General features: G+C 36.5%; 1 protein-coding gene across 2 annotated transcripts in view; it reads right to left on the reverse strand.

Moving 5' to 3' along the window:
- LOC124276686 (receptor-type tyrosine-protein phosphatase N2-like) overlaps positions 1–13,710 on the reverse strand; it is a 268,868-nt gene that overhangs the window by 149,977 nt on the left and 105,181 nt on the right. The window contains exons 6-7 of one of the 2 annotated variants that reach the window (XM_046712328.1): positions 11,093–11,205; positions 7,485–7,653 (exon numbers count right to left, since the gene is read on the reverse strand). In XM_046712328.1, the coding sequence (XP_046568284.1) occupies positions 7,485–7,653; positions 11,093–11,205 (282 nt within the window). Of the gene's footprint in view, positions 1–7,484; positions 7,654–11,058; positions 11,206–13,710 lie in introns of both variants that reach the window. The other variant, XM_046712327.1, reaches the window with a different exon arrangement.

Here is a 13,710-nt window from a genome sequence, read left to right on the forward strand (position 1 = left end):
TAGGACACAGCCAACTCTCCAGGGGACAAGACAGTTTGACTGGGTACAATCAGTCTGGCTGCTATCAGTGTCTGTAAGAGTAAAATGAGTCAGATTCAACCAGGAAACCATCAAATCCAGTTCAACCTCTTGGTCACAACAATAGTAAATACAGTTGGAGTTGGCCACCAACAGACTTCAAATCTGACACATGTGATACAATCACCAATAATACAAACATATCTCTTTATTTCAGTTATAGTAATATTTCTGAAATGATCAGATAGCTACCGAATTACCTCAACATTTCCTTGCAAGTGTTTAGCTGTCATGTCTACAATATATGTACATATATGTACTGAACTGCCAAACAAACCAATATAACAAGGACCTGCATTACTCAGACCCAATATATCCATATTATTTTGAAATAAAATGAACTTTAAGCAATGTGGAATTAAAAAATCATCAATGAGTTTCACCATTCTCAAGACAAAATGTATGAATTTTTAACTATCAATAATGTTAAGGTTAGCTAAGATCACCTCAGTGCACACAACAGAATCAAGAGCAAACCATCAAATGTTCATACTTTTGAAATAAATGAACTTTGTTTCAAAATGCTGCATGATAATTACCATAGTGAAATTTTGATATTTCAGTTTCTAACATCCATAATCAGACTGAGTTTGGAATACATCCCTAGCAACTCCTCTTTACATCTTGAAATACACACTGAAAATAGGTGCTTCTGCATGAAACTAGATTCCGTAACTCCAACAACTTAGCTGGTATTATGTCTCAATCTCACCTACAAAAGTGACCAATAAGATGAGTTGAGTTATTTTCATTCCATTTGAAAATATCACGATGTCGAAAACTACATCCTTTCGCCCATCATCCGGCCATATCAGGTGTACAAAACACTAGCCTTCGGCAAACTATTTGCCATGCAATACAAAACTAGCTCCAACAAACAAAACACTGTTGAAAACTTCAGGAAATGAGAGTATTTACACATCATTAGTGTTGTATAAAATTTCAAATTACATTGTACGGATGCCATAATGAATTGTTAGTACTACCAAGTACCAGAATATGCAGCTAGCATGGGCAGTAATTGCACATGATGCCACTGTCACCAAATTCGGATTGTACGAGGCAAGTGGATGTCAGCACACAGAGGAGCTCAGGTGTTGACGGTTTCAACCTCGCGCTATAATCATCCCAAACACATCATCATCAGCTGCCAAACAACCTCCCATAATTCCTAACAGGAAGCTATTTACCCAAAATCTGAGAAACTTGCTTACAATTGCTCTTAAGCCACCATAAGAAGTGCATACAGTCATGATCATTAAAATAACTGAAACATGTATCGTCTTCAAAATATGATGATTTGAATATAATAAGCAGCCACAAAAACTATGTTCCAGCCTCTGCAGTACAAAAATAAATAAAATATCTAACTTTGCCTTTATTATTATTTTATAATTATTTCATCAACTAATAATGACTAAGACTAAGCTCCTAATGTTTGTCATTAAGACTAAAGTTGAGATTGAAAGTATGATGTGCCGTTGAGATTAACATCCAATGGGAAAACAAAGCGCCATTGAGCAGCTGAGCTGGATATTGGCGCTGTACAAATATCAGCATGTATGTATGTAAAACAAAATTTGTACCATATTGAAACCATTCCCAACAAGCATTTGAGAAGTGCCTTGTACATAAACATAAAACGTGAGAAGCTAAAACGTAAAAAACAAAACTATGAATTACTTTGTCTTTTGTGGCATTTGATCCCAAGCAGCATCCTAGAACCAAGTAATATGTTTTGGCAGGCAGCTGCAGTTATCAATGACATTTATTTAGCTTGTCAGCAGAAAGAGCAGTGTGTTTGGAAGTGAGTTCCCTTGAGGTGAGCTTCACCTACGGTGTATGTCAGTCGTACAGGATTTTAACTGCACTCCATGAAACACAACTGTCACCAGATGAAATATGCAAATCTTCCACAACAGATTTGCACTAACTTATAACAAATCCAGCTCACATCTTTATCTCCAAAAACAAATGTATTCCAGTTACAAGAGAAGCTGCCTCTTTACAACTAGCAGTCTGCAGCAAAAGTGATGTTTGTTTGCTATTTTAACTCTGTATGTCACAATATTTGCAGGTTACAAACATAAGTTACATGTATTTACAAACATAAGTTCCTTAATTGAAAAAATGAATACATTAATCTAAAGCCCAAGAGTCCTTAAGACTTAATCTGGTAATTTGTCAAGAGTCCCAAAATCTAAAATTAATATATTTGACTTCAAATTACATTGTTCAAGTCATTTAACAGCTTGTATATAAGACTCAGAATCTGAAATCTGCACTGATGACATGGAAATATATCTGTTCAAAACAAAGTAGAATATCAAAGATTTAAGTTACACAAAAACATTACTGACACTTGATTCTTTCTTAAAACTGTTATGAAGAACTGACTTATTTTTAAACCCTGAAGAATACAAAACAATAACAACACTGTGTTTTTCCCTTGATAAGAACATTTTGATTCCAGACAACGACAGACACCAGCAATATAACTTATACCAGTATCTTTTCACCAACATTCAAGTTTTAAAAACTCATATAAGCTCCAAACCTATCTCTATGTATATGGCACAGCATAGCCTTCAGTTGTTTTATCATATACTCACACACAAAAGTAACGCAAGTCAAGTATAAAGCAGATATGTATGTAATTTTCCATATTAAACACAAGAAATGCGAACAGGGTCAGATAGACAAAAAAATTGAGTGAAGACATTTCATTGGCTACTAAGACTGATGACATCATTAAGTTTTCGAAAGGTAAAGGGGTTGACAAGAGCGGATCTTGCTGGTGTTTATTGGTAATGTGCCAATCTTGTCGAGGGTTTGTGACCCTTGGACGACCGCTCCGAGGAAGGTCATCTGTGGTCTTTGTGGCGTTGTATTGATGCTGGAGATGGTAAATAGTGGTTATGTTTACGTCGAAATGACGGGCACCATTTTGGGCAGACACTCCAGCTTCCGAACTTCTGATAGCCTGGTTTCTTTCAATTTGAGTTAAGCGTGGCATTGTTGAACAAGGAGTAATAGACCTAATTTTTGTGCAGTCTTATACCCACCAATGGTGGTGACAATTCGTGCATGTTGGATTTCACGAGAAGTATGTGCATGATACCCACATGTTCATTGGTATGGTGCGTTTTGGTGATTCCTTCTATTGATGTGTTTTTACTTGGGCCTTCCAAAACGCAACAAAAATGATTGAAAACACCATCAGACTTCACTATCTGCCAAAAACCCATATCAATTTAGGGTCCAAGTTTGTTTCCTATTTGGATCACAAACTTGCGTTTCTTATGTGTGTGAGTATATGTTGTTCTGCTGAGAAATAAATGGTGGAAACACAGTTTTTGTTCATACAAGATAAAATAAGCAACACTAAACCAAAGATCCATAAACTTTATAGTACATTTAGTTCTGAGACTATACATATAAGAATGCGTAATTTTACCAAAAGCATAACTCACGTTAACTCTACTTGTCCACAAGGAACAACTGAAACTAAAGAGTCCCAACTACATGGCCATTCAAATGTTCAGAAACAGACTATTATGTGGAAAGGAAGTTTGGTTGGTAGTATTATTAAAATAACAAATTTGTCGTAGAAAATTAACAATAAATAAAAAAAAAGAAGAGGAAATACTTTTACGCATTCTGCATCCCAAACCAACCAGGAAACAAATCGTTTGTACTAGAAACTCTCCTTCAAGCCTTGTCCACAGCAAGGGTCTATGGGCTTACTGTGATGTTGCTACCGAACACGGAGTTGTGAACTTGTTCTGATAAACATGACCTGTCAAACTCAGTAGCTCGGTCGAATCATGAAGAAAGAAATAATAAACATGTTTCTGACTGAATTTTTACAAAAACCATAGCTGGGATGGCTCATATAAGACCTGAGAAGGTCCAGCTTAGAATTTATCTTCAGTAATCCATGCTTGTAGTAAGAGTTGACTAACGGGATAGGGTGATCAGGCTCACTGATTTGGTTGACACATGTCATTGTTCCCACTTGCGTAGATCAATGCACATGTTGTTGATCACTGGATGGTCTGGTGCAGAGTCGACAATTTACAGACCACCACCATTTAGCTGGAATATTGCTGAGTGCGGCATAAAACTAAACTCACTTACTCATACAAAGTTTCAGGAGCATATGCTTTGCAGTTTCAGAGGATGAAGTAACACTAGAATAATGAATGTATGCTAAGGTTAAAGTCTGATTCATCAGATATTACACTATGCCAAAACCTTAGATGATTTCATCTGTTATTCACATACTCTATACTTGTTGCTGAAACAGTTTCATAATCACCACACAGAAGAGACTGTGGAATGAGAAACGTTTCACTTGAACTACTTCTATGGTGGTGGCCATGTTAAAACCACATGTGAAGTCTGAAATTACCTTTTACAAACGTCATATCTGTAATCATGCATGCAAAGTTTGAGCATCACAGGCCTTGGGGTTTCAGAGAAAAAATTGAAACTGCAACAACACAAGAAAAACAGCACAATTGTATTGAATGTCACCTGGCTCTGTTGTCAACAGCATAAATGTCAACTGAGGATGTTGCTGACAGCTTAGAAATATCTTCTGCGTAGAAACTGAGGAATAATTCCTAACAGTAAAATCTAATGCTTTGAACAAAATATGATGAAACCATAATCCTCATGCTTGGAATTTCATGAGAGAGTTTTACACTGCTGAATGTGCTGAATGTAACCAAGAGAAGAGTCAAACACAAGGTGAACATTTAAAATATTCCAGAAAAAAGGAAAATGGTTTGAAAACAGCCTTAAGTAAATTTGTAAAAATGGTCGCTACAACAGGTTGAGCTTGAGCAATTTGGGGTGTTACGTATTATTTATGGGTTTAAGGAGAGGATGTTGGTGTGAGGATATTCATTTTTTGGGTACTTGGTGTAAATTTCCCCATGTGGCAGCAAGTTTAAAAGTGAGTCTGGGTCAAATTATTCATTCATCACCATAGCTGATACCACAAAGGCAAAGTTTCATTTTCACATGTTCATTTTTGGGGAGATGTCAAACAAGTCAAAGTTAAAAATGGGCAGAGTGAGTGAGTGGTTTCCAGCAATATCACGGTGGGGGACACCAGAAATGGGCTTCACACATTGTACCCATGTGGGGAATTGAACCCGGGCCATCGGTGTGATGGGCAAACACTTTAACCACTAGGCTACCCCACCGCCCTGCAGAGGGAAGGACAACAAAGAAGGTAGCACCACAAAAGGTCACCTCATTTTTCAATCAGGTGAGCTAATAACTGCAAAATACTCTATCAAAATACATGATCAAATCAAACCTATAACTATAGACCATCACCAATGCAATAGATTTAAAATGTTGTGCAAAGGTGGTGAACAGGAACAAAACTGTACACACAAACAAGACCCATGTATGTAAATATCATTATTCATCTGAGCAGTTGGACATTCTGGCGCTGGTCCTACATCCATTTCCCCTACCGCTGAGCTTGTTCTACCAACGTCCCTCCAGGTCTTGTAGGCAAGGCTTAATCTGGTAATTTGTCAAATACCTTACACATGACTGTCTACAAAATATCATCAATCTCAGCAATTAGAGCATCTCGGTGGTGCTCCCTGGATCAACTACTTCAGCATGCTAGCACTTCTCAGTAGTATACAGTTCTCTCTGTTGTCACCCTCTTGTTGAGAAAGTGCAACCTGTCTAAACCAGACTTCTGTTAGAACAAAACATCTCCAATTTGACAGTTGCCTGGATTAGGGAGATTTTAGCAGGAGTTGCACCCCTTACTGTCTTGGGATGAACATGTCCATCAAAGACAATGTATAGTTAAAATTATATAAGTCACTTAGATGCGTTTAAAATGCTTATAAAACTGAAAGTGTTATCTTTCGAAATCTTTGCTGAAACTAGTAATTCATTCTTTAAATCATGTATTTTATAAAATGTAGAAGCATTGTTAGACATGTAATATAAATTTATGACAGGAACATCAAATGAGGCATACCCAAATGACACAGGTCTGGTCAACAGAGTTTGTAAAGTTTCCAGTCAGTGAATACAACGTCCTTTTTGTGCAATCCCCAATAATTTACACAAGAAATGGATTAAGACAGCTTACAGTGTATTAAATAAGTTCGTGTGAGAACTTAATCCGGATTACAGAGCATCACTCACAGAATGAAACTGTTCTCTGTCTCACAATTTCTGTCCGTAATCCTGAGAAAAGCTTGATACCGTTACTTCATTAACACTCTGAATTTCTCCACCATACATTGGGACCATTATTCAGAAAAATGTGTATTAGTCAGAATCTAGTTTTGACATATTCCACTATTTTCCATTGCTAATCACTCCTTAACCCTGATTCTAACCCTAACCCCAACCCTGTTTTCCAATCCCTTATCCCTTACTAATTCTAGCCCTGCTGTTCAATAACACTCCTTAACCCTAAATCATAAAACCTATCCTAACCCTAACTTAACTGTAACCCTAAATCTACACCAAACAAAACCTAGTTTTAACCCTAAAGGTGCGTTCTTGCAGTGTGACTTGTACTAACAACTTGTAGCATGCATCCCAGTTGCAACGTGAGAACACCCGAATCGTAATGGTTTGAAATTGCATACAACTAGTCGCAGTCAAGTTGAAAGACATAGGACTTGTCCTAATTCCTACTACAAGTCGCAAGCTCTCGACCAATCAAATCATTTAGATCTGTGTCCACCTCAGAGTGATGTCCCTTTTGCTTATGTTGACATCGTGACGGAGACACAACTGAAAAAAACCCGACTCCTACCGATTTAGGCTTTCCCTTCTTCATTTTCATATGTAGACTGACATTAATGCTAGCGATTCTTCTTCACTTGACGAACCCATGTTGCAGAGTCATACATGAGAATCTCACGAGATACGAGTCATATGCGACTTACACAAATAACATAGCCGTTACAATCTTTGTAGGTACTACAAGTCGTATGCTACAAGTTGTTACTACTAGTCGCACCGAGAACTCAGCAAGACAAACAACAAGAACCAAGACAAGATCAAGCACCTTCAGTCTACTAATGTTGTTGTTTTATAATTACTATCAACCCTAACCACTTACAAACTCTACTCCTCCAACATACATCTTAATTATCCACAGAAATGGAAAATAAGCTAAATTTAGGATGAATTCATGTGCACTGATTTTAGATACAACAATATGTCAACAGAACTAAATTAAATGTTTCATATTTCAAAATGTCTTAATGTGCAATGTCAGCAAAATTAAAAGCCTGAATGTGGCTTATATATCATACATGATATCAGAGTCTTGATTCAAGGCTCATAATTTATGCACAATCACTACAGAATTACATGTCATACATTAAATTCTTGAAACTTACAAGATTCTGTTTCATCAACATCTGATTGGTCCAATGCTTTCTTGTCAACAGGGAACTCTTCCATTGGTGGAGCTACCATAGCTTCTGATTGGCTGATTGGTACTTCAAGAACCTTCTGAACAGGAGAGTTCATGACATCAGAGTTGCTTCCCTTCTCCAGAGCTTCTGTAAACACAGGCATGGACATACATATAGCTTCAGGCAAAAATCTTTCATTTGATTAACATATAACTGCAGGTTTCTTTGTGAGCGAAAATCAAAGACATTTTGTGGTAACAGCAAAGTAAAACTGTATAGTGAATACCCACAACAAAGAATGAAGATTAGGTGCCCCACAGCTAAACAGACATAAATTAAATAAGAAGTGTATCAAATAATTGGTACATTTTTTCCTTAACTCATGATATATCTGTATACAAACTCAACAATTATTCATTGGGACCACAATAAAGTCATTATAATTTCTTTTCCCTTCATGAAATAACTGACAAAATGAAAAAAAGGGTTAATAAAAAATATACAATCAATCAATTAAAAATGAAACATTTAAACATGTGTAATATCAATAATGCATATCATGGATGATGAACTTTGTTTACATTTGAAATATCCTGCACGTACAAAACCAAGCCAAGTTACATTTGTAAAAAATGTCGCGAAGATTAACTAGCTGAGTCAAATACATTATTTTGTTTAATCAAAGAAAGTTTAAAAAACCATATCCACAAAATCATACAAATATCCACCAAAAACCAAGTCCACTGCTGAATCTGACTCTATCCTAAGCATGGATTTCTTCATCATGATCAAACAGTGATGACACCAGGTGTTCATAATCAGATAAGCATGTCCTGCCCAGCAGTGGTGTTATGTATAACCTATAGGGCAGTTACATAACATGTGTCAAGCGTAATATCTCACAAATGTAATAAATCTATCTCCTGGTTGTATTTTGCCATAATACAATAACATATGAGTAATAACCTCATACACATCTACAGTCAATATAGTTGCTGGTGTAGGAGTCACCATCACTGACCAGTGCAAGTTTATAGGTGACACTATCACATTTACACAACACACTTGTCACAAGTCTGGTAGTAACAGTTCTGATTCAAACTTTCGAAGCAAATCATATCATCTGTGAATTGATATTAAATAACACACATTACATCAATCTGGACCACCAACAGGAAGTATTCAAGCAGAAAGAAGACAGTCAGATCTTGTTTCACTAAATGAAAAATAAGTGAATACATGACCAATATGACACAAAAATAATCACCAAAATAGTTAATGGTCTTTGAGGGCTTATTCAACTGTAACACGACTGTCTGCTAACCCGCGACAGTTTCACCAGCAAATTTGTACATAGTTTAATGATAGGCCTGAGACATGGTCTCATACATGAGGTCGTGTGAAGACAGGAATTGTCTGCTGGCATGTTGGTTTGTGGCCAGGGCTGCTGGTCTGGCAGCTGTAATGAAGGCACTTCTTGACAGGCTGGAGTGGCTGGGCTGACTGACACTACCCTACCTACAGCACCTATTCCTGGAACTCTGAAGTTGGACTTCCTTGGTGCAGACTATAAACCACCACAAATGGAATACATGGATGTACAGTAACACATATTTCGTCATTAAGGCCAATTTGCCAGTTCCTCCTATTTCCAATATCAATTAAGTGGAGCCATTGTCTCTCCCAGTATGGGGGTCTTAAACCCTGATTATGGACGCAAGCATATTTTAAGAAATCTCCATTTTGAGAAAAGGCTGCAATTTTCAATGCCTGTGTAGGTGTGACTGACAAGAGACCAGCAAAGGCTAAATAACCATCAAAATATTCAAACTGAATTAAATTCTTTGCAAGTGTACTTGGTTTGGCTGAGCCCTAGGGTTGAATGGTTAAGAATAATCAGTCACAGATCTGTAATCCAAAAAGGAAGGGTACTTTTTATTAGGGCGGATTTTGCCTGTTTCAAAGAGCTCCTTGAAAAGGTCAGAGCATGTGATCACTGCAATTAATTCCAATGTGCAAAGGGAAATGTAGACGTTTTGGCTGCACATATAGTAACTTCTTATAGGACCATAACAAACTAATCACATTTAATTTAGATTTACTTCAAAAGTAACATTAGATGTGAGTCTTAAAATATATTACCATCTGGATGTGAAGAAATATGTTGAATGTGTAAATTCAAAATAATAATGGTGGAACCTATCAAGGGAATCATGAAGACAGGCATCTTAGTTAGGATTACACAAGGAATTAATGCACGCCACCAGCTGAATATGTTTCCGTGTGCTATTCTACCTCAGGGTGTAATCAAGCCATGGAACATGACATTTTAGTGGCAATGACCTTAACGGTCACTAGCTAAAATTATATCAACACTAACAAAAACAAGACCTTGACCACTAGATTGACCAAACGACAAAGGACACAAAGAAATGGCATGACAATCAGAATTCTACCATGACTTCAGTAAATACTGGATTGTGATTGGTTAATCAAAGTCATTCAGAGGTATATAATCACGTTAAATACCTCTGATTTTCCAACATAGTACCGGTATGTATTTTTGCAAAATCTTAATAATGCGGTTATGGTAGAATGGAGATAAACGTACTGTGTTGGAAAATCAGAGGTATATAACGAAATTATTATAGCTCTAATTTTTTTTATTTAAAACCTCAGGCTACGCGTTCGGTATTAAATCAATTTAGAGCTATTATAATTTCGTTATATACCTCTGATTTTCCAACACAGTATGTTTATCTCCTAAATATTGTATTTGTCTTTTAAACACAAGGGAATATCGAAAGATATATTGTTATCACAGGGTGGCATAGTGGTTCAAGTACTGGTTCATGGGTTCACATCCCCTTCTTGGTATTTTATGTTGCTTCAACCAGCATAAAATCAAACAATTAAATAAAAACGAAGAAATCAATTTGCAAATATATACTCTTAAAAAAGGTAGGGGAACCTGGACTTTCAGTTTGGATAAGCGTTAACAGACTTTTCATTGACAGACATCTTCTAAACGAACAACCATTTCTCTTTATCACCACATCTAAACACAATGCATAGGATGCATGTGCACAACGCAGTAGCCCCATACACGTGCTGGGGTGTCATTCTTGATTCTGACGGTTTTCAAGAAGGTTGATAAATAACTGTAGACCATCAATTTTCACAATAATCTTGTATCACACAGTTGTTAGTGTTTGTTTCTAGACATTGTTTGTTTGAAAATGAAAATCGTCCACATGCAAATTTCACGTCATACACCAATCATCTTTCAAGAGCGATTACTGTACAAACAACTATGGTCATAAGGAAGTGCAAGTGGTGATGCACTCTCAAAACATTCATTATTATCATATCAACATTGATTGACTCCGATACATCTCCCAATTTATTACAATCGTGAATTAAAAATGAAGTTCCCCTACTCTTTTTGAAGAGTATAGTAGGTATATATCGGAGGCAACTATTTATCATCTGCTTCATGGTAACACAGATGTAGGTGTGAACAATGTCAGGAGATGGGACAGGGGATGTGTCTTACCTGTGTTCACAGGGTCTGTGTCTACCGGGTCTGTGTTCACAGGGTCTGTGTCTGCAGGGTCTGTGTCCAGGGTGTCCACCATAGCCTCCACATACTTGGTCAGCCTCTGTAGCTGGGGATCCTCCAGGTTCTTAGCCTTCACATTCCCTAAGAACAAGGTAAAGAAAAGTAAATGAAAGGACACCAGACCAAAAATATCCATGTAAACAATGCATCCCCGGTGGGAGTCAGTTCTCATCAAAATACATTTTCAAACTGATGATTTTTTAATATAATAACTAGTCCAGTAAAAAGTACCAAAAATATTTTGTTCACAACTTTTTTTATCACCCTAAATAACAAACATGTTGGACAAGCATAGTACTAGTGTCTTGGAAAACTTTGTGTGTTTTCATTTGTTCACAGAAAAAATGGTGTAAATGAACAATATCCTGTCTCTCGCAAAGATGCCCGAGGTCATGGTCAATTACCAGGTTTAATCCCTCAAATAAGTACAATGTACAATGTCTGGTCCATTTTGTATTAACAGCTACTGTGAATTTCTGGAATAGTGCTAAATACATAAAATCACACTCACTCATTGAAACACTTTCATCAACTGAAGACTTCAAACTTACACCATCTACACAAATACATGTACTATCATGGCAATAAGTCAAATAGTCAAGTTCCTTAGAAGTCATTTTCATTCCATTTTGATTTTTCTCAACAAACATTCAATATCTAAGACCTTAAAAGTGATTCAGAAAAAAAACTATTTTCACCATGATGCACAATAACGTTCCAGCTTCTTTTTCCACAATATGGCAAGTTTCATTATTATCTTAGCCCGAGGCCCTGTGCTGGACATCAGAGGACTTGTAAGTCTCCGGAGTGGTCCGATGGTTTATTCTCCGACAATTATAGCTCAGTTTTATTACTGGGATGACTGTCATTTTTGTACTGTCTCATCAAGATATAATCTTTCATTTTCTGCATGCAAAGAATGGTTCATTTATTGCAAAAAACAGCCTTTTATCTATGATGCCGCATTTATTAAACTCGTGTTGTTTTGAAGATTTCTGCAAAAAAACTATTTTGAAGCTGATGTTGTTGAGTATTGGAAGTCCTGATGCAGACCGGATTGTTGCTAACATTCTTACATGGTTGATTCATAAAGAAGTGATAATTATCTGATATTATATCCAGTAGATACTGTGGCAAAAAGTGGAGGAAATAATAAGTCTGAAACAGTGGGAAAAAATAAAAACTTCCGGAGAGCCTCTTTACTTCAAAATATGAAAGTACTTTCAACATGAAACACAAGGAGATGTGACAATATCACCAACTTAGCTTTCAAATCGAAATATTTCATGACACTTCCTATAACAAATAAACGGTATAAGAGCTGTTGAATACTGTATTGTTATTGTTTAGAAATTATTGAAATGATATTTGACACAGATAACCCATTTTATCAAAACAACTTCATTACGTCATGAAAATGTTCTCAGTTGGAGCAAATATTTCAGCGATGGTCCATTGTAATGTATTGCTGTCAGGAAACTGATGGGATATTTGAACTACACCCCCCTGCTTTGTACTGAGCTCCTAAATAAAATGTGCATTAAATATTTTTAAATTTGGAAGGAGGAAACCTATTACATTGTTGTGATGCAACCATGTCGTTTAAGCCCGTTTATTCAACACCCCACTGTGCTTGAATAATTGCATGATGGGATATAATTCATTCACCATTTTTTTCTAGAAATATTGACAGAGACCCAATGTGGTGACTTTGCTCATGCAGAAAATCATTCTGCCGCTGATATGTTGTGGGGCATAGGCTTCCTGTGGGCTTTCCAGTTCACCAAGAGAAAATAATACTCCCTTGAAAAAATCAGCGGATGAATTTGACAGAAACTCAACGGTTTGACAGCATTCCAATACACTAATTTATCATACAAGCCCAATAGATTCTCCACATTACTCCACAATGCTGACCAATGTCGATAGTTGCATCCTCCAATCTGATTGGTCGATACACATTTCAGTGACAGTCGCACATTTCGGACATCGCAAGACTCATGCTCCTAGTCTCCAGGGATGAGAATAAAAATGATTTAATCTTTCAAAGATTGATTTAAAGAAAGGAGAATTTGAAAATTGCCACTACTTGTCATATCCAGCCAATGTTTATTGAAAGACCAAGGCGTGTGGTAATTGGTGAGATGATGGACATGAAATTCTCCTCAAAGGATAAGATTACACTGATATTGTGGCTGGGCACAACCCAGTAAACAGCCGGGCTTTAAATCACTCACTTCCTAGTTTGTTTCATTTACTGCACATGCTACAACCACAAAACACTTCATTCAAAATCACATGCTCTCTATCTGTTGAATATTCATGAGCTCTATGCAAAGTGTCTTCTATGTGAAATCCTTGCAATATTTTAATGTTCAATACAATCTTTGTAAAGAAATAATACAGACAAAAGAAACATGAGTTTTCTTCAGTTCCATCACTAGATAAGCGAATAATTTCAATGCAATTAAAAACCTATTATTCAATCTAAAGTACATAAATTCAAATGACATGCAAGACATACATCATACTAAATAAATGAAAAATATCTATAACATTTACAGCACAAGACTTATTCTATCACGG

The sequence above is a fragment of the Haliotis rubra genome, unplaced genomic scaffold, assembly GCF_003918875.1.
Source record: "Haliotis rubra isolate DU_JTF1 unplaced genomic scaffold, ASM391887v1 Scf211, whole genome shotgun sequence".
In the NCBI taxonomy this organism is placed as follows: Eukaryota; Metazoa; Mollusca; class Gastropoda; order Lepetellida; family Haliotidae; genus Haliotis; species Haliotis rubra.